This window comes from Gopherus flavomarginatus, chromosome 3 (genome assembly GCF_025201925.1).
Source record: "Gopherus flavomarginatus isolate rGopFla2 chromosome 3, rGopFla2.mat.asm, whole genome shotgun sequence".
NCBI lineage: Eukaryota > Metazoa > Chordata > Testudines > Testudinidae > Gopherus > Gopherus flavomarginatus.
This window is the reverse complement of record NC_066619.1, coordinates 940,997-962,781: the sequence shown is the minus strand read 5'-3', so window position 1 is coordinate 962,781 and position 21,785 is coordinate 940,997. Positions and strand designations below refer to the sequence as shown.

Here is a 21,785-nt window from a genome sequence, read left to right as displayed (position 1 = left end):
GCTGCGGTTGTCCCAGGCAGGGGGCTGCTGCAGGGCTGACTCTACCAGATGGGACTGCAGTTCCCACGTGGGATGGACACGTCCCAGGGCAGTCACAGGCTGGAGGGTTGTCGCTCCCAGCTGGGGGCAGGGGCACTGGACATGTGTCAGCTGGAGATGAGGGGGGAGATCCCAGCGGGAATGAGCGTGGGCTTCCCAGGAGACTGGCGCAGGTAGTCACTGGAAGGGCGACCTTCTCCCTTCCCTGGGCTGGGCACGAGGCCCCACGCTGGGGAGAAAGCAGCCAGGCTGCCCCTGACAGAGAGCACTGGGGTTCCTGTGCACGCCCCGGTGACCAGGAGCCTGGCTCCCGATGCAGAGAGATGCAGCTCAGGAAGAAGCCAGCTAGTGCTGGGCACCGAGTGGTGTCTCTCACACAGGCAAGGCCGCACAGCCGACACAGGGCCTGGTGCAGGGCTCAGAGTGGGCCTGTGTCCCGCCACTTGGCAGCTGCTGTCCCCAGTGGGTGGTGTGACTGGCGCCCCAGCCTCCCACCTAGGTCCTGCCCCAGCTCAGATAGTGATGGAGTTTGTGCTGGAGAACTGGGACACATAGGAGGCCAGGACGGGATTGGTCGGCAGGACTTTGATGGGCAGGTCCCAGCTGAAGGTATCCACTTCGATTTGCTCCACCCCAGTCCAGGTGATGGTTTCCGACTGGTTCTCAGGGACCGTGTGGGCCTCCCCCGACTCTCGAGAGGTCACGAACTCAAAGTGCAGCCTCCACTTCAGAGACACTGCGGGTGAAAGGAGGATCAGAGGCTGCGAGTGCAACAGCACCTGGATGGCAGGGCGTTCCCGCTCCGCAGCCACATTAGCACTGGCCAGCTTGGTGAAGGGACCCCCCTTTCTAGGAGGAGGGCAGCGACTCCCTGGCACAGCTGCCTCCTCTCTGGCGCCCGGCTCTGACGGGGCTATGCCAGCACAGGGCAGAGCAGGAGTCTGAGCTGGCAGGGGCAGGAGCCTTCAGGGATGGCAGTGGGGCGACGCCCACCCCCCAGTGAGTGCCAGCAGCTCCCTCCTCGGGCACTCACCAATGTTGGTGGTGAAGCCAGGCGTGGAGCTCAGCGGGACGGGGAGGCTGAAGCTGCTCCTGGCCGTATGCAGACAGGATTCCTGGTGGCGGGCATGTGTGCTGTAGGAGACGGGCTGCCCGTGCCGCCGCTGGAACTCCTCCTGGATACTCTCCTCTGTCTGCAGGCTCACCGAGTACTGGGGAGCAGCGCACACACATGAGGGAGGGCAGAGCCCTGGCTTTCAGACACCACTGCGGGATCCCAGCTGAGAGCTGTGCAGAAGGCTCGGGGGGGGGGAGGGGTTGCTCTGAATAACTCGCAGTCCCCCCTCCCCCCAACCCTACCCACCAGGAAGCACAAGGCAGGGCCCTGGACTGCCCAGAAGCACCCAAAGCAGCCCAGTGTCTGCACCACTGCTGCTAGCCCCTCTGCCCACATCCACCCCTGGCTAGACAATGGGACGGGCTGCCTGGCCGGGAAGCAGGAGCCACGCTCACCTGCAGACAGGGGATGTCCCCTTCCGAGAAGTTAAAGGTCCCGAGGATGTCTTCTCCAATCTTATAGACAGTCTTAAAGATCCCGAACTTGCCCACCTTGCCCCGGGTGTTGCTGATGTTATACACGTCTGTGGAGACCGAGACAGGCAGATGAGCCAGGGCTGCAGCGACTCCCTGCCTGGAACGAAGCCACAGCCCAGGAGTGTGGCTGCAGGACAGGACTCCCCGCAAGGACAGCTCCCGGGGAGCATTGGGGACCCCTCAGCACACGCACTGCACATGCTGGTTACAAAGGGGCCCTGGCTGGCTATGGACAGAGATGCTTTGATCTGTTAGGGCCTTTACGCAGGCAGGGCAGCGTGGGTGAACTGTCAGAACGTCAGGGCTTCGGGCACGCAGTGAGGCTGCTGGACTGGCTGGTAAGAAAGATGTGCAGAGCCGCCACTAAGGAATCCAGGGAGCTGGGAATGGCAGACGAATGGGCTGCAGTGCACACGTCAGCTGGGGACAGGGCAGAGATCGCACAGACCAGACGCGCGCCGGAAGGGGCAGGGGGGACAGTAAGATCAGGTGGGGAACAACCTACGCAGGCTGCGCCGGGAGGTGGCTGCCATCAGCAGCTCTGTGGCCAGGTCCGCCAGCCGGGAGTCTTTCTTCACCCCCTCCTCCTCCTCCAGGAAGGGGTTCGAGGGGGCAACCACTTCGTCCTGGGGGAACTGATAATCTTTGAGCCCTGGGGAGAGAGCGCAGCAAGGTCACAGCCTGGCAGTGGGCTGGGCGCGCCCTGCCGGGAGAGGGCCACAGCGGGCCTTACCGTGCAGCACCAGCACCCTGAAGGGCACGCGTAGCAGCTTGATGGGAGAGTGCACCCGCTGGCAGCCGATGGTCAGCTTGTACACGTACTTTACCGACTGCCCCCGGAAGGAGGGCGGCCCGTCCACAGGCAGCATCTCGCAGTATGAGTCTGAAACGAGAGGGGCAGGGCTCACTGGCGGTCGCTCAGGGCGGCTCCAGGCACCAGCGCAGCCTGGGGCGTTAAGCCCTGGGGGGCAGGCTGCCAGTAGCTCTGAGGGCGGCAGTCAGGCAGCCTTCGGCGGCGTTTCTGTGGGGCTCCACCGGTCCCGCAGTTTTGGCAGCAATTCGGTGGCGGGCATGCCGAAGGCGCGGGACCGGCAGATCACCCGCAGAAACGCCGCCGAATCCGCGTGACCAGTGGGCCTCCCGCAGAAACACTGCCGAAGGCCCATGACTGCCGTGCTTGGGGCCGCAAAAGACAGAGCCGCCCCTGCCATGGGTCTTACAATGGAAAGAGCTGAGCAATCTTAACTGTGGGTGCCACTGCCAGCTTTGCCTATACTCCCTGCAACCCAGCCACAGTCTCTCCTCACAGAACACCTGAGCCTCTCAAGCGTGACGGAATTACCCTTACAGCGCCCCCACCTGGGAGACAGGGATGGACTATCACCCCCATATCACAGACGGGGAACTGACGCATAGTGGGATTAGGTGAATTGGTGGTAACGGGGGACTAACTACCCAGACATCTGTGGGAAAAGTAACACAGCAAACCCCAACATTCCCAGGAAGCTCTTGGAATGCAGTGGAGACACTTTTTGTGTCAGAGCGGAGGGCGTCCCCAGGGGGACAGCCATTTTAACTTCATTCTGACCACAGGGAGGAACTGGCTGTGAGTCTGAAGGTGGAAAGCAACTGGGAGAAAGGGACCAGGACATGATGATTTCATGGTTCTAAGGAAAGGAAGGCGCGAGAGCAGCACAATAAGGACAATGGATTTCACAAAAGCCGACCCAGAGAACTGGTAGGGAAGGTCCATGGGGAGAAAACAAAGGCGTTCAGGACAGCTGGCAGTTCCTCACGGAGACACCAGTAAATGCACAACTGCCAATTAGCCCAATGGGAAAGAGACGTAGAAGAATAGTAAGAGGCCAATACAGCTTCATGACTTGAAACTCAGAAAGATATCCTCCAGGAGATGGGAACGTGGGCGAATTGCTAAGGAGGGGTACAAAGAACAGCACAAGCTTCCAGGGACAAAATCAGGAAGGCTGAGGAATAAAATGAGTTACAGCTAGTCCTTACAGGATTTTGACTCTCCGGGATCCAGGCGCAAGTCACAAAAGAGAATCTTTGGAGGTGTGGACAGGATGCACTGACCTCGCTCTCCTGAAAGGTAAAGAACAACAACTGCTGCTCAGGACCAGAGCACCAGGCGCAACCAGCCCAGTGTCCCCCTTCCCTGCTAGGTCCCTCCCAGATAGCGTGCAGTGCAGGAGGCATCCTTGCCCAGGGAGGTGATCTGCCCTGGAGCCACAGGCCTGACAGCTCTGAGAGTTTAATCCTAGCTGGGGTCACTGCTTTTCCGAGTCTCACTGTTTGGGGCCGAAGCCACCTGCAGCAGAAGCTCTGTGGGGTGATGATACAAGGTGGGAAATATGGATTCTCTGCCCCGACTCTCGGCATGCTACAGAGCAGCCCCCCAAGCTCTCTCAGTATCAGTCATCGTTTGCTCTCTCCTCAGTCTCTTACTCCGAGTCCCTGCCACATCCCCTCACATGGACACCTCCTCACCCCCTTCCCCCCCCCCCCCCCCGGCCCACCACCGAGGCCTGGCATAACAGAGGCCAGGCCAGCACACACCTCTGTTGGGGACAAACACTGTCTCGTTCGCAGCCTGCACATCATGCTTGCTGTCATCCGAGGGAGGCAACGCCACCCGGCTCTCGCTGGAATGAAACTGGCAGTGAATCTGGGCGCTGGCCCACGCCAGCATCTCACTGGGTGCAGAGGAGAAGAGACAAGCAGTGAGACATGGGAGGACACAGCTCAGCAGGCACCAAGGCAGGCAACACACCCAGAGGGGAGGACACAAGGGGAATCATTCTGCTCCTCATGACATCACATGCCCCGGAACCCCACTCGCTGCACTTCTCCAGCTGCGGGTGCTGAGCCCAGGCACAGGAAAGCACCTAACATATAAAACCCAAATGGTTTGGGAGATGCCTCTCCCCATGCCATAGGATTCTGCCACAGCTCTGCCCAGCAGACCCCCACACTACAGCCCCCTTAATCCAGGCGCTGCTGCTGAGGGAATTCTTCATTAGACTTTGTCCTAACAGATAACGAGCAACTGATCACAGAACTAAAAGTTAATAGTAGCTTAGATACAAGTCATCATGACTTGATTACATTTATAATGTGCAAGCAGAATAAAGTCCAGACCTATAATATATAACCTTGGTCTTTTAACAGGGCCAATTTCACAAAGCTGAAAACAATTATAAGCTAAATCAGCTATTGCGAAGAATTGAATCAGAAAAATGTGACTGATAATTGGGGATCTTTTAAGAACACCTTACTAGAGGGCCCCAAAGCTTCCCATAACTGAGGAAGAAGACCATGCTGATTAAAAAACTGACCTGCTTTAGAGAGGAAGTTAAGGACAGCTATAAAAATTAAATAGTAATATATTACAAATATAAGAAAGGGAAAGTTGATAGTAATTAATATAAATCAGAAGTAGGAGTTGTAGAAAACTGACAAGGGAAGCAAAGGGACACAAAGAGACACATCAGGGACAGAGGTCAAGATACCGACCACCCAGCAATAACGACTGCCCTGAACCTACGAGGAGCTTGGCTTGTTTAGCCTAACCAAAAGAAGGCTGAGGGGGGATATGATGGCTCTTTACAAATTTATCAGAGGGATTAATATTAGGAAGGGAGATAAATTATTTAAGCTTAGTACCAATGTGGACACAAGAACAAATGGATATAAACTGGACACTATGAAGTTTAGACTTGAACTTAGATGAAGGTTTCTAACCATCAGAGGAGTGAAGTTCTGGAACAGCCTTCCAAGGGGAGTAGTGGGGGCAAAAGACATATCGGGCTTTAAGATTAAGCTTGATAAGTTTATGGAGGGGATGGTATGATGGGATAGCCTAATTTTGGCAATTAATCAAAGATCAATTGCCAAATTATCAGCAGGTAAGTATGCCCAATGGTCTGTGATGAGATGTTAGATGGGGTGGGATCTGAGTTACTACAGAGAATTCTTTCCTGGGTGCTGGCTGGTGAGTCTTGCCCACATGCTCAGGGTTTATCTGATCGCCATACTTGGGGTCGGGAAGGAATTTTCCTCCAGGGCAGATTGGCAGAGGCCCTGGAGGTTTTTCGCCCTCCTCTGCAGCGTGGGGCACGGGTCACTTGCTGGAGGATTCTCTGCAGCTTGAGGTCTTCAAACCACAATTTAAGGACTTCAATAACTCAGACATAGGTTAGGGGTTTGTTATAGAAGTGGATGGGTGAGATTCTGTGGCCTGCTTTGTGCAGGAGGTCAGACCAGATGATCATAATGGTGCCTTCTGACCTTAAAGTTTATGAGTCTCGAGCACATGGTCATTTCTTGTTCTCAAAACACTGCCATCTGCAGTGACTGACAGGATGCTGAGGTGGATCCGCCACCCAGGCCCGCTTTTCCTGGAGAGTGGCTGGCCGGAGAAGTAGCACAACCACCACGCTCAGTGCTTTGAGGAGCCTTACACAAGAACAGCCAGACTGGGTCAGACCAAAGGTCCATCCAGCCCAGTGTCCTGTCCGCCAACAGTGGCCAATGCCAGGTGCCCCAGAGGGAATGAACAGAACAGGGAATCATCAAGTGATCCATTCCCTGTCACTCATTACCAGCTTCTGGCAAACAGAGACCTAGAGATCCTTAAGGAACAAAGCCTGAGAGCTGTCTTTGCTTTGGTCAGATATCCTCCATTGCTTTTGCACAATTGACCCTGGGGGAGAGTCTAAGTTCTGACACACAGCTTTGGCATGGATGGTACAGCTGTTGCCTCAGCAGGTTGCTAGCCAGCAAGGCCAGTTTTATGATCCGCGGGGCCCGACTGGACTACTCGGCAGCGGTCTGGGGCTTCGGCAGCACTTCGGCAGTGGGGGGTCTGCTCTGGGTTTTCCGCGGCACTGAAGGACCCCCCCGCGGCCGAAATGCCACTGAAGACCCTCGGAGCGGGGCCCCTCTTTGGCGTGGGGCCTAATTCCGGGGAATCAGGTGAATCGGCTTAAAGCTGGCCCTGCTAGCCAGTATCTCCTGAGTGTCTAACATTCTCTCCCACTTGCAATGGAGGTAACTGCCTTGCTTTGACATTTTTATCATAGTATTTCTTCTGTTTTAGTTGCTTGGCCCATAGCTCTTTGTAAGTACAGCAGAACCTCAGTGTTACAAATCCCACAGTATGAACTGGCCAGTCAACCACACACCTCATCTGGAACCAGAAGTACACAATCAGGCAGCAGCAGAGACAGAAAGAAAGACAGAAAGAAAGCGAATCCAGCACAGTACTGTGTTAAATATAAACTACTGAAAAATAAAGGGAAAGTTTGAAAAAAGATTTGATAACTAAGGAAACTGTTTCTGTGTTTGTTTCCTTTATATTCAGATGCTTAAAAGCAGCATTTTCCTTCTGCACAGTAAAGTTTCAAAGCTGTATTAAGTCAATGTTCAGTTGTAAACTTTTGAAAGAACCAGAATCTTTTGTCCCAAGTTACGAACATTTAGAGTTATGAACCACCTCCATTCCCGAGGGGTCATAACGCTGAGGCTCTCCTGGACTTGAGGGTGGCAGTCTTTGGCTCAAGACGCTTAGGAGATGAGGGAATTAAGGTTTCTGTCCTTCCGTCCACAAGTCTCTAACTGGTGTGCTGGTGATGCTAACAGGCACTGCAAATGCTGGAATAGTCTGCTAGGTCCGGCTCCCTTGACTCACCAGAGCTTTCTACCTCTTAATCAAGGTCCTTGCCATTTGCACTAGCTTTTCTGCTGACCCAGCTGACTGTGCATAGCATTCTTGAATCGCTCTATCAAGCAGAACAGGCACAATGAGCCATTTGTGAACTGTAAGCTGTGACCAAGTGGGAATATTCTGTAACATTTTAATGAGTCTTCGTTGTGCCTCAGCTCCATTGTGCTGCATTGTTACCCTGTGGGTTGGAAGGGACTGTTTGCTCTCAGAGCAGGCGGGGGCGGGGGAGGAGGGGGACACAGGCGGGGGTATCACCAAGCTGTCTGGGCCCAGTCCCCATATCAGTGGAGCATTTGAAAAGATAAAGACAAATCCAATCGCTGGGATATTGACACCAAGCAACCAAAGCCCCAGGGGAATCAGGATTTCCCCACCTCTCAGCAGGGAGGCTGAGCACCATTCCCCAGCTGGAGAACAAGACTGGGGAGGAAGGAGGTGGGAGATCAGAACTGGCAGCTGGGAGGAGCCAGGACTCTCACCTGGAGTCTGACAAAGGAGATCAAAGAAAATGGATTCCCTACAGCGTGGCTGGGCTCTGGGCTGGCCAGACTGGAGGATGCTCCAACTGTCAGTTCTCTGGGTTACCCTAAGGGCTCCCTGTGCTGTGTCCAGGTGACGGACAGACCCGGTCACCCGACCGTTCTGGCAGCTCTGGGTGAGTGTCACTGCAGATGCTGGGCGAGGTGCATTAATCCCTGCGGAGTGGACAAGTCTCTATCAGTGGGACTCACTGAGCAGAACTCATGGGGTGAAGTAGAGGGGCTGTAGGCCCAGAGGTCCAGTCTGAGGAGGCGGTGAAGCTGCTTGGCTGACCATGGAGGAAGAATGAGACCCTTAGGGGGTCTGGCACACTGAGGGGGCTCCTCTTAAAGACCGCTCCAAAGGCAGGGCTGTAGCACTGATCCAGTGGATCCGTGATATGAGCTATTCACTCTTATTATTTCACCTGGCATCCCTAGGATTTACCCTGCATTATAGGTTGCGCAGTACCAGCTCCATTTAGAGAAAACGAGAGTGGCAGTTCACCATTAAGTGGCAATGTCTTTCCTGCTTCATTCAGAGAGATTAGTGCCAACCTTGGACCATAAGAACGGCCATATTGGGTCAGACCAAAGGTCCATCTAGCCCAGTATCTTGTCTGTCGACAGTGGCCAATGCCAGGAGCCCCAGAGGGAATGAACAGAACAGGTAACCATCCAGTGATCCAGCCCCTGTCTCCCATTCCCAGCTCCTGGCAAACAGGCTCGGGACACCATCTCTGCCCAGCCTGCTAATAGCCACTGATGGACCCATCCTCCATCCTATCTAGTTCTTTTTTGAACCCTGTTATAATCTTGGCCTTCACAACATCCTCTGGCAAGGAGTTCCACGGGTTGACTGTGTGTTGCAAGAAAAAAAACTTCCTTTTGTTTGTTTTAAATCTGCTGCCTATTAATTTCATTGGGTGACCCCTAGTAGTTGTGTTATGAGGAGGAGTAAATAACACTTCCTTATTTACTTTCTCCACACCAGTCATGATTTTATAGACCTCTATCATATCTCCCCCTTAGTCATCTCTTTTCCAAGCTGAAAAGTCCCAGTCTTATTAATCTCTCCTCATATGACAGCCATTCCATACCCCTAATCATTTTTGTTGCCCTTTTCTGAACTTTTTCCAATACACATCTTTTTTTTGAGATGGGGCGACCACATCTGCACGCAGTATTCAAGATGTGGGTGTACCAGGGATTTACATAGAGGCAATATGATATTTTCTGTCCTATTATCTATCCCTTTCTTAATGATTCCCAGCATTCTGTTTGCTTTTTTTGCTGGACGCTGCATACTAAGTGGATGTTTCAGAGAACTATCCACAATGACTCCAAAATCTTTTTCTTGAGAGGTAACAGCTAATTTAGATCCCATCATTTTATATGTAGAGTTGGGATTACGTTTTCCAATGTGCATTACTTTGCATTTATCAACACTGAATTTCATCTGCCATTTTGTTGCCCAGTCACCCAGTTTTGAGAGATCCTTTTGTAGCTCTTCGCAGTCTGCCTGGGACTTAATTATCTTGAGTAGTTTTGTATCATCTGCAGATTTTTCCACCTCATTGTTTACCCCTTTTTCCAGATCATTCATGAATATGAATATGTTGAATAAGACTGATCCCAGGAGATCCCTGGGGGACACCACTATTTACCTCTCTCCATTCTGAAAATTGACCATTTATTCCTACCCTTTGTTCCCTGCCTTTTAACCAGTTACTCATCCCTGAGAGGATCTTCCCTCTTATCCCATGACTGCTTACTTTGCATAAGAGCCTTTGGCGAGGGACCTTGTCAAAGGCTTTCTGAAAGTCCAAGTACACTATATGCACTAGATCCCCCTTGTCCACATGCTTGTTGACCCCCTCAAATAATTCTAGTAGATTGGTGAGGCATGATTTCCCTTTACAAAAAACATATTGACTCTTCCTCAACAAATTATGTTAATCTATATGTCTGACAATTTTGTTCTTTACTATAGTTTCAATCAGTTTGCAGAGTATTGAAGTCAGGCTTACTGGCCTATAATTGCCAGAATCAGCTCCAGAGCCCTTTTTAAAAATTGGCATCACATTAGCTAACCTCCAGTCATATGGTCCAGAAGCTGATTTAAATAATAGGTTACAAACTACAGTTAGTAGTTTTGCAATTTCACATTAGAGTTCCTTCAGAACTGTTGGGTGAATGCCATCTGGTCCTGATGACTTATTACTGTTTAGTTTATCATTTGTTCCAACACCTCCTTTAATGACACCTCAATCTGGGACATTTCCTCAGATTTGTCACCTAAAAAGAATGGTTCAGGTTTGGGAATCTCCCTCACATCCTCAACCGTGAAGACCGATGCAAAGAATCATTTAGTTTCTCGCAATGGCCTTATCGTCCTTGAGTGCTCCTTTAGCACCTCGATCGTCCAGTGGCCCCACTGGTTGTTTAGCAGGCTTCCTGCTTCTGATGTACTTAGAAGGTTTTTTGCAATTACTTTTTGAGTCTTTGGATAGCTGTCCTTCAAATTCTTTTTTGGCCTTCCTAATTATATTTTTAAACTTCATTTGTCAGAGTTTATGCTCCTTTTACTTTGTCGTTTAGTCACGGAGGCATTTTTTAGGTTCTCTTCCTATGTTTTTTAATTTGGGGTATACATTTAAGTTGAGCCTCTATTATGGTGTCTTTAAAAACTTTCCATTCAGCTTTTAGGGATTTTAATTTTGGTGCTGTACATTTTAATTTCTGTTTAATTAACTTCCTCATTTTTGTGTAGGCCCTCTTTCTGAAATTAAATGCTACAGTGTTGGGCTGCTGTGGTGTTTTCCCTTGCACAGGGATATGAAATTGAATTATATTATGGTCACTATTACCAAGCAGTCCAGTTATATTCACCTCTTGGACTAGATCTTTTGCTCCACTTAGGACTAAATCAAGAATTGCCTCTCCTCTTGTGGGTTCCAGGACTAGCTGCTCCAAGAAGCAGTCATTTAAGGTGTCAAGAAACTTTATCTCTGCATCCTGTCCTGAGGTGACATGTACCCAGTCAATATGGGGATAGTTAAAATCCCCCATTATTACTGAGTTTATTTTAATAGCCTCTCTAATCTCCTTGAGCATTTCCCAGTAACTATCACCATTATGGTCAGGTAGGCGGTAATATATCCCTACTGCTATAGTCTTAGAGCGTGGAATTACTACCCATAGAGATTCTATGGTAGTTTGGTTCATTTAAGATTTTTACTTCATTTCATTCTACGCTTTCTTTCACATATAGTGCCACTCCCCCACCAGCACGACCTGTTCTGTCCTTACGATATATTTTGTATCCTGGTATTACTGTGTCCCATTGATTATCTTCATTCCACCATGTTTCTGTGATGCCTGTTATATCAATATCCTCGTTTAATACGAGGCACTCTACTTCACCCATCTTATGATTTAAATTTCTAGCCTTTGTATATAAGCACTTTCAAAACTTGTCACTTTTTAGCTGTCTGCCATTACATGATGTAATTGAATGGGGCTTTTTTTCATTTGACTGTTTCTCATCAGATCCTAGTTGTATTTTATCAACGTCTATCCTCTCCTCCTTACTAGGACATAGAGGATCTCCATTAATAGATCCTCCCCTAAGGGATGTCTTTATCCAAAGCACATGCTCCTCCACACCTGTCGGCTTCCCCCAGCCCTTAGTTTAAAAACTGTTCTATAACCTTTTTAATTTTTAGTGCCAGCAATCTGGTTCCATTTTGGTTTAGGAGGAGTCCATCCTTCCTGTTTAGGCTCTCCCTTACCCAAAAGTTTCCCCAGTTCCTAATAAATCTAAACCCCACCTCCCTACACATTTGTCTCATGCACATGTTGAGACCCTGCAGTTCTGCCGGTCTAACTGGCCCTGTGCGTGAAGCTGGAAGCATTTCAGAGAATGTTACCATGGAGGTTCTGGACTTCAATCTCAAGGGCATTCAGGAATTGGATGCTATTTTAAGGATCTTCAGCATTTTGTTTCCTTTATTTACTGCAGATTTCCAGACTTAGATCCTTTATCTTCAGGAGCAGCATTTATGCCTGGCTAGACAGGACATCTAGACTCTGCTCTCACACATCTTGATATGTCAATGGGCACCATGAATTACACCTGGTATTTCTCCGGCATGTTGAGTAGACCACGAACAATGTTCTTTGCACAGAATCTCCGTACGCAGCAATTTCATTTTAAAATGTTTTTATTCTGAGAGGTGGCTCGGCCTTTCTGCCAACCATCGCTCTCGAATAACTGTCTCAAGTTCTTGTCTGGGTGGTCACTATGTGATTCTTACCACAGCTGGTTAGATTTTGCTTTGGAATGGGTTGTACTTGAGTCACATTTACTTCACATTCTTCTTCTTGCAAGTCTTCCACTATTCACAGGCCCTCTTGAAAGCATGTTTGCTGTAAGAAGCTTCTACTAAGACATGTCTCACATGTGATGGTTACTCTTGTAATTTCATGATCCTTTTCTGAATTCTAGGTGATGCTTTGTACAATGTTTTTTGTATTGTGTCTTCCAACACTTTATGGTCTGTTTCTAAACTGACCAATTTCTGTCCATCAATATATTAATTAAATAATGCATATCAGAACATAAGAGCAGCCACACTAGGTCAGACCAAAGGTCCATCTAACCCAGTATCCTGCCTTCTGACAGTGGGCAATGCCAGGTGCCCCAGAGGGAATGAACAGAACAGGTAATCATCAAGTGATCCATCCCCTGTCGCCCACTCCCAGCTTCTGGCAAACAGAGGCTAGGGACACCATTCTTGCCCATCCTGGCTAATAGCCATTGACGGACCTAGCCTCCATGAATTTTAGTTCTTTTTTGAACCCTGTTATAGTGTTGGCCTTCACAACATCCTCTGGAAAGGAGTTCCACGAGATGACTCTGCATTTGTTTAAACCTGCTGCCTATTAATTTCAGTTGGTGACTTATAGTTCTTGTGTTATGAGAAGGAGTAAATAACACTTCCTTATTTACTTTCTCTACACCCCACTCACAATTTTATAGATCTCTGTCATATCCCCTGCCCCCATTTTATTAATCTCTCCTCATATGGAAGCTGTTCCATACCCCTAATCATTTTTGTTTATCTTTTCTGTACCTTTTCCAATTCCAATATAGTACATCTTCTTTGACATAGAGCGACCACATCTGCACGCAGTATTCAAGGTGTGGGCATACCATGGATTTATATAATGCCAATATGATATTTTCAGTCTTATTAACTATTCCTTTCTGAATGATTCCCAACTTTCCACCCGCTTCTCTGAATGCCGTGGCACACAACCAAACAACTGCCAGTGTTTCTTTTTCAATGTGAGCATAGTTCTGCTAAGTTGTGCTTTCACCCTTGCTTTGGGGGAATCATATTGCAGGAGGTCAGCACCAAAACCAAGAGCTTGCATCACCCGAGACCTCAGCCCTTTGTTAATCCGAGAGTATTTCGGAACAGGTGCTTCTGACAGTTACACATTTCAACTGCCAAAAACTTTTCTCTCGACACTTGTGGCCACGTCTCTAGGTGGAAATCTGCGCAGAGCATTCAACTGTGACAAATTTGGGATGAATTTACTCAGAAAAATTAACACTCCTACCACGGCTGTAGGGCAGTTATGTACATGCAAACTATATGTGTTCAAGTGTCACCCCCTCCCTGGCCCTTCATCCACGGCTCTTATGGTGGTGTTTGAGGCCGCTGGGGGCAGGACTCTGGCTGTATGTCTGTGCAGTGCTCAGCAGAAAGATGTCCTGATGCCAAGCGGAGCCCCTGGGTGCTCCAGTAAGTAACTATTCTGCTCTCAGTGACCGGGCCACCTGAGGGGAACCAGCCCTTCAGGTCTAAAAGCCAGTTTAGCTTCATTCTTCCTCTGTACCTCGTGTGTCATTTCAATCACTCCAGACTGGGGGGTGGTGGTGGCGGCAGCGGAGGCTTCATCCCACCCACAGTCAGATCCTTTGCCTAGTTTACTCCCTTTGGCCAAACTGACCTGACCCTGCAGGCCTGGTTACTAAGTCCCAGTTCAGTGGTGCCTGAGCAGTGGGGCCCTGTGGGGTGGAGAAGGCTGTAAAGTGACAAGGCCACAGCATCCCCTCGTGCCCCCTTCTCCCAGGACCCCGCCCTGGCCTCCTCTCTGCTCTGGAGGCCAGTCCCTGCCCTGGCCAGGCTGGCACCCACCTCCACTCGGGGCTGTGGGGGGACCCTGTCTGTGCTGGGGGAGAGGGTGCCAGGGCAGCTGGTACCTGCTGGCGGAGGTGGAGGTGGCGGACAGCGGGTTGGTGAAGACGATCCCACACTCCAGCATCTCTCCAGCCAGGAAGACGGGCCCACGGCTCAGCTGAGCCAGAACCTCGATCATGGCGCCGGCTGGCGCTGCCTGTACCTGCAACACGCCACAGACCCGGGCTGAACGGACACATGGGCGGGGGGAGCAGAGACCCGAACCTCCACACACACCATGCCCCGGTGGGGGCCGATCCTGAACCCCCCGACACCCCACCCCGAGACACGACCACCCACACACCCCGAGACCCGAACCCCCCAACACACACACCGCCCCAAACGGGGGGGGGATCCTGGGCCCCCCCACACCCCACCCCGAGACACGACCACCCACACACCCCGAGACCCGAACCCCCCAACACACACACCGCCCCAAACGGGGGGGGGATCCTGGGCCCCCCCACACCCCACCCCGAGACACGACCACCCACACACCCCGAGACCCGAACCCCCCAACACACACACCGCCCCAAACGGGGGGGGATCCTGGGCCCCCCCACACCCCACCCCGAGACACGACCACCCACACACCCCGAGACCCGAACCCCCCAACACACACACCGCCCCAAACGGGGGGGATCCTGGGCCCCCCCACACCCCACCCCGAGACACGACCACCCACACACCCCGAGACCCGAACCCCCCAACACACACACCGCCCCAAACGGGGGGGGATCCTGGGCCCCCCCACACCCCACCCCGAGACACGACCACCCACACACCCCGAGACCCGAACCCCCCAACACACACACACACCCCGAACGGGAGGGAGGGGCAGAGACCCGAACCGCCCCCACACGCCACCCCGACACCCGAATCCCCCCCCATCGCGCCTCGGGGGGGGGCAGAGACCCAACCCCGCGGGCAGCCGGGCTGGGAGGGACCCAGGCGTCCGAGCGGCCTTCGGCCAAGACTGCTACTTGGGCTTCCTGCCGCGGGGCCTGCCCCGAGCCCTGCCCCGGCGGACGCTGCCTGCCCCGCCCGCGGGCCCCGCTCACTCACCCGCGGGACACCGGGACCCTCCGCAGCGCAGAAAGCGACCCCGGCCCGCCCGGAGAAGCTCGGGCGCCGCTCGGCTCCGTTCGGGAATGTTCGGCTCCCCTCGGAAAGGCTCGGGCGCCGCTCGTCTCCGTTCGGGAATGTTCGGCTCCCCTCGGAAAGGCTCGGGCGCCGCTCGTCTCCGTTCGGAAATCTTCGGCCCCGCTCGGCCGAGTTCGCAGTCCCATCTCCGCCCCGCCCCGCCGCGCCGGCCGAGCCGGTTGGGCTTCGGGCCGGTTTCCTCCAGTCCCGCCTTCCGGGGCCCGTCGAGCTCGCAGGGTGAGGCCGGTCAGCGCCCGGCGGGGGGTGTTTGCGGACGGACCGCTACGGGGGGTGGGCAGCCAGCCAGCCCTTGGGGCGGTTCCCGACGGACGGACGGACGGACAGGCACCAGGGGTGTTTGCAGACAGACAGGTAGGTAGGTAGGTAGGTAGGCACCGGGGGTGGTTTGCAGACAGACAGGCACCGGGGAGAGGTGACAGACGGACAGGTAGGTAGGCACCGGGGGTGGTTTGCAGACAGACAGGTAGGTAGGCACCGGGGGTTGCAGACAGACAGGCACCGGGGAGAGGTGACAGACGGACAGGTAGGTAGGTAGGTAGGCACCGGGGGTTGCAGACAAACAGGCACCGGGGGTGTTTGCAGACGGACAGGTAGGCAGGCACCGAGGGTTGCAGACGGACAGGCACCGGCGGGGCTCGCTGAGCCCGCTGCAGAGGCAGGTGCTGCCCGCGGGGGCGAAGCGCTGAGTTCTGCCCCAGGGTGGCCAGGGCTTTGGATAGGGCCTGGGGCGGGGTGTGTGGGGCGGCAGCAGTTACTGACCCCGTGTCTTGCCCGGGGCTCTGTTCTGGGGGGAGGGGGCCAGGCAGGGCCGGGGCTGAGCACACTGAGCAACGCACCCTGAGCCGGGCACCAGGGTGGGGACTGCACCCTGAGCCGGACGCTGGGGGCGGACGACCTGCACCCTGAGCCAGACACGGGACGAGGAAGCTGCTTGGGCAGACGGGGCGGCAATGGCGGACAGCGCCAAGCTGATGGAGCAGTTTGAGGGCACTGCCCATGGGCACCAGGTGCCATCATCTGGCTGGCGGATCTGTCTGGCCCATGAGTTTGTGGAGAAGAGGAAACCCTACAAGGCCTCGGACGTCTCTGCCTGCGACGTGCTGAAATACCTGGGCCTGGGCATGCGGTAGGTGGTTCTTCCCTTCTGTGGCCATTGTGCACTTCGATTCCCCTTTGCAGCGCACTGCTATCACTGGCCCCTTTCTCTCCCTCAGGGAATTCAGTGAGCTACCCACAGGCCACCTGCCTGGTCAGTATCCTTGGGCGCTTTGCCTTGCCTTGTTTGTCTGAGAGCCTGGCAGGGCCTCCCCCAGCTCTTCTCCCTGCCACCCTGGAGTGGACAGACCTGTCAGTCCTGCCAGATTCTCCCCACGTGCATCCCCCCTCGTTATCTCCCTGGTGTCTTGGCCTCTGGGTGCATGTCCCAGTCTGGTGGGTAGATTGGCACGGTAGGCAGTGGACTTTGGTCTTCTGAACATCTCCTCTCCTCGGCTGTAGGCAGCTCTTCTTGGGGTTGTTTTTTCCTTGTCTTGCTCATTAGCACAGAGGAGGAGGGGAAGACACCTGCAGGATAGACTGTGTTCTGAGTGGGGTCGTAGCGCCACTATAAATTAAGGTTGCACCAGTATTTCCATTTTACAGGGGTGAAAAATGGTCCCTGGAAAGCTCCTAGTGCAGTGGTTCTCACCCTTTCCAGACGACTGCGCCCCTTTCAGGAGACTGATTTGTCATGTGTACCCCCAGATTTCACCTCATTTAAAAACTACTTGCTTACAAAATCAGACATAGAAATACAGTAGTATCAGAGCACACTATGACTGACAAATTGCTTATGTTTTATTTTTTACCATATAATTATAAATTGATTGGAATATAAATATTGTATTCACATTTCAGAGTATGATCTATAGATCAGTACAAACAACTCATTGTCTGTACAAAATTTTAGTTTGCACTGAGTTCGCTTGTGCTTTTTATGTAGCTTGTAAAACTAGACAAATATTTAGATGAGTTGATGTACCCCCTAGAAGACCTCTGAGTACCCTCAGCGGTACACGTGCCCTGGCTGAGAACCACTGTCCTAGAGTATCAGTGTCAAGTATTTACTGTATTTATTAATGGCTTGTTTTTAATTTGGCAGTTTGTGGTGATAAAGTCTAATGTAAGGTTAGTTATTACTGTTCTTATAAAGTGCCATGTGATTAAAATTTGTCTAGGGTCTGACACTCGTTAGATGCTCTCTTAATGACCAGAACAGCCTGAGATCCGAAATGTGTGCGATTCTGTGCTATGAATAGATTGGACAATGGCTGTTAAGTTGCAACATGTTTTTAGATACATAGTTACTCAAGGGTTAAAAGTGACTGTTGGAATGTTGCCAGAGAATTACTGTTACTGATCAGGGTCCTGGTTGCTATTTACCACATGTGTACCTCTCGCTTGCTTTCCTGTGTGGCCCTTGTTACTGTCACATCTGAGCCTAATCATTTGCCTTTTCCTCGCCTTAGCTGTGTGAGATGGGGCCATGGGGGAACTGAGGCATCCTCACAGGTCACAACATTGGTCTGCAGCAGAGCTGGGCTCTTGCGTTCCTGGGGCCACTGTACCTGTATTTCTCCTCCGGGGCTCAGCAAGGGCACCCACCCTTGGATTCCAACTCCCCAGTTGCTGCCTTTCTGGGGGGAGACCCACATCTCTCTCTTCTGGCTGAGGTATTCCCAGGCTGCCTCGGTCCCTGCCTTCACTGTTTATCTCCCAGCAAAGAGAGTCTGCTTGCTTTCTCCTCAGAGACTGGTAACAGTGTGGTTATTGCAGAGATAAGTTGTGAGGCAGCACTTGTTTTATTGTAAAGGTGAAAAGCATTACAGAGAAAATCTATTAAAAACCATAAAAGAGCCTACATGCATGTTAATGAGCTTACCAGAGTTCGTGGAGTCTGAGGTGAGCAGTCCTTTGACACCCCACCCCGCCCCAGCCCCGGGGATTCCTTGTGGTTACCACCTACCAGTGCATCACAGCTTCAGATCAGAAGAAGCACCCACTGCCATGGGGCTGTAGAAGGCCCAGTCCTTCCAGTCCTACCCTAAGGATCAGGACTCTCTGTGGCCCGGGGTCCTGCGGCTCCTGCCTGTTTCCTGGATTAGGAAGAAGGCCCTGAGCCAGTTTAAACTCTGCTATTTATCCAAAACTCTTTTCTGTCTGTTGGTCTCTGGAGAAGCCAGTTTGAAGGAGTATTTGCATATCCCTGGGGTGGAAGGTGGGGCTGTGGCTTCCACAGCTGATAGCTGAAGAAGTGCATTCGCATCCCCCCTTCCACTACAGCAGGTTCATACAGTGTTGCAACAACACAGCTGCGGTTGTGTTTTTAATGCACTGGCCTCCAGAGGGATTAACTCTAATTCTGTCAGGTTTAATTCAATTCAATACAGTTTTGTTAATGCGAACAGGTTTTTCCGGGCATTACAGGGTCTTGCCAATCTGTCACAGTAAAGTTAGTTGATGACCCACAAATTGGTGGCAGTTCAGTTGTACAGACTGATCAGGGTTGCCTGGTTAGACGGGCTCATTTGAACAACATGTGTTTTAATACAACAAAATGCAAGGCCATAAACCTAGCAACTAATGTTGTAGGTCACACTTATAGGTGGGGGTCTGTTTTGGAAAGTGATTACTACTTCACCCACAAAAGCTCAAGTTCCAATATGTCTGTTAGTCTGTAAGGTGCCACAGGACTCTCTGCTGCTTTTACAGATCCAGACTAACACGGCTACCCCTCTGATACCTGAGAGTGAGCTGGGAGGGTGGTGGAATGACTAAGAGCAAACAAGATCCTTGTCTGTATAAACAGGAGAGTGGGAGTAGAGAGATGCTGTCACATCTGTATATAGCACTGGTGAGACCATTGATGGGCACCAAAGAGGATGTTCAGAAAAGTGATATGTATGAATGGTTTGAGGTTTGGAAAACCTGCCCGACTTTGAGACACTAAGAAAGCTCCACCTGTTTAGTTTAATAAGGAGAAAGTTAAGAGGGGAGGTGATCATGATCTATGAATACTTACATGGGGAGAAGGACTTTGATTATTAATTGAGTATTAATTGCACCCTCAGCAAGTTCGGAGATGACACTAAGCTGGGGGGAGAGATAGATACGCTGGAGGATAGGGATAGGGTCCAGAGTGACCTAGACAAATTGGAGGATTGGGCTAAAAGAAATCTGATGAGGTTCAACAAGGACAAGTGCAGAGTCTTGCACTTAGGATGGAAAAATCCCATTCACTGCTACAGGCTGGGGACTGACTGGCTAAGTGGCAGTTCTGCAGAAAAGGACCTGGGGGTTACAGTGGATGAGAAGCTGGTTATGAGTCAGCAGTGTGCCCTTGTTGCCAAGAAGGGTAACGGCATTTTGGGCTTTATTAGTAGGAGCATTGCCAGCAGATCGAGGCAAGTGATTATTCCCCTCTATTCGGCTCTGGTGAGGCCGCACCTGGAGTATTGGATCCAGGTTTGGTCCCCCCACTACAGAAGAGATGTGGACAAATTGGAGAGAGTCCAGTGGAGGGCAACAAAAATGAATAGGGGGCTGGAGCACATGACTTTTAGGAGGAGAGGCTGAGGGAACTGGGATTGTTTAGTCTGCGGAAGAGAAGAGTGAGGCGGGATTTGATAGCTGCTTTCAGCTACCTGAAGGGGGGTCCAAAGAGGATGGAGCTCGGCTGTTCTCAGTGGTGGCAGATGACAGAACAAGGAGTAATGGTCTCAAGTTGCAATTGGGAAGGTCTAGGTTGGATATTAGGAAACACTATTTCCCTAGGAGGATGGTGACGCACTGGAATGGGTTCCCTAGGGAGGTGGTGGAATCTCCTTCCTTAGAGGTTTTTAAGGTCAGGCTTGACAAAGCCCTGGCTGGGGTGATTTAGTTGGGGTTGGTCCTGCTTTGAGCAGGGGGTTGGACTTGATGGCCTCCTGAGGTCTCTTCCAGCCCTAATCTTCTGTGATTCTATGATAGCAGAGGGCTCTTTAATCTAACAGGCAAAGGCAGAATGAGACCCCATGGCTGTAAGCTGAAGGTAGATGAATTCATAGTAATAAGGCAAAAATGTTTAACAGGGAGGGTAACCAACCAGTGGAACAGCTTAGGGCTTGTTTCCACATACAGCACTGTATTGCTGTAGTGAAGATGCTGCTACTCCGATGGGAGGGCGTCTCCTTTTGGTGTAGCGAATACACCTCCATGAAAGGCGGTCACTCCGTCGATGGGAGAAGCTCCCCTGTTGCCATAGTGCTGTGCATGCTGGGGGTTAGATTGGTAGAATGGAGCTGCTTGGGGGGCGGCGGGGGGATTCATATCTCTGCATGACGTGGTTGCACCAGTCTAGGTCTGCAGTGTAGCCTGGCCTGAGCGTGGGGCGTGCTAGAGTCTCATTCTCAGACATGCTCTCGCTCAGCCATGGGCGCAGGAGTCACTCACTGCATGAGATCGCAGCTGTGCTGTGCAGGCAGGATGCTCGTCTCAGTCCGTTCTGCTCTTCAGATCAACACGTGCTAGACTTGTGTCCTAGCTGTAGGCCCCTTCCTCAGCAGCCCTGTCTGGGTAACTCACTGCCACTCGACACCTTATGGACACAGTGTTACCAAGGGGCACGCTCTGGTGAGAGCCTTGGCCTGGTCTTGATACAGTGGCGAGGGCTTGGAGTGATACAATGTATCATGCACAGCGCTTGTGCAGTTCAGCATGGGGCTCTGTCTCCCCTGCCCCAGAGGGTCGCCCCCCATGAGGGGTGTAGCCGTCGGTCCCCACCAGGGCTCCAGGCTCACCTGCTTTAGACCAGAGCACCCAGCTCAGTCCCACAGTCATGGCTGAGGGCTTGAATTTCTGGTCCCACCGCTGCTGAGGCGCAGCTTCCGTGGCCGCGCCGCTGACACTGTGTTAGATGCTCTGCCCTGCTCTTGTTGTGCCAGGTGGGATCACCTGTGGGGGAAGGAGTGCTGGACTTCTGGCTAGGGGCTCCTAAACCTCCATACCCGGGGTAGCCACTGCAGGGGGACAGGGCTGTGCTGGCCTCGCACGGCTTACATTGTGCGTTGGTTCAGGGCACTTAGGCCCGTCATGCCTTACGCTGGGAGCGTGTGACGTGGGGCCAGTGTACTACACGCTGGTTATATGTGGTCACACCCCAGCCAGCGATGGTGGTATTGCCATTCACTGCAGTAATTCCATATAACCCCACTCAACTCTCCCCCCAAACCTTGCTGCTTGCCCCTGGCACCTCAGCCCCTGCGTCCCGTAGCAAACTGACAAGGGTCAGGCTCACAAGATGTGCTGGGATCCTGGGGAAAGACGCCTGCAGGGATAGTGTGTGTGTGTGAACTGAGACTTTCACAAGAATCAGTGCTACATTTAATTGATGCAAACAGCTGCAGAGACAGAAAGAAAATGTTGTTTTAACATTCTGGGCATCTGGCAGGTGTA

The 21,785-nt window shown here is 52.1% G+C and overlaps 2 protein-coding genes across 3 annotated transcripts in view; one reads left to right on the top strand and one right to left on the bottom strand.

Moving 5' to 3' along the window:
- RGP1 (RGP1 homolog, RAB6A GEF complex partner 1) lies at window positions 1–15,331 on the bottom strand. Of its 2 annotated transcripts, none has more exons than XM_050943641.1 (9): window positions 15,216–15,331; window positions 14,174–14,313; window positions 4,210–4,346; window positions 3,652–3,735; window positions 2,366–2,515; window positions 2,134–2,284; window positions 1,552–1,729; window positions 1,073–1,250; window positions 1–775 (listed from the first exon to the last, which is right to left on the bottom strand). In XM_050943641.1, exons 2-9 carry the CDS (start codon window positions 14,287–14,289, stop codon window positions 552–554), a joined length of 1,218 nt encoding a protein of 405 aa, XP_050799598.1. In that variant the 5' UTR covers window positions 14,290–14,313; window positions 15,216–15,331; the 3' UTR covers window positions 1–551. The 2 variants fall into 2 exon arrangements, with proteins under 2 accessions (XP_050799598.1, XP_050799599.1); XM_050943642.1 differs by having other exon boundaries at window positions 1,552–1,679; window positions 2,138–2,284.
- A 340-nt stretch (window positions 15,332–15,671) lies between these two features.
- Window positions 15,672–21,785, top strand: part of GBA2 (glucosylceramidase beta 2) — a 52,932-nt gene continuing 46,818 nt past the window's right edge. Inside the window, 2 exon segments of the mRNA XM_050943572.1 lie at window positions 15,672–15,745; window positions 15,870–16,440. Of these exon segments, the coding sequence (XP_050799529.1) occupies window positions 16,265–16,440 (176 nt within the window). The 5' untranslated portion in view covers window positions 15,672–15,745; window positions 15,870–16,264.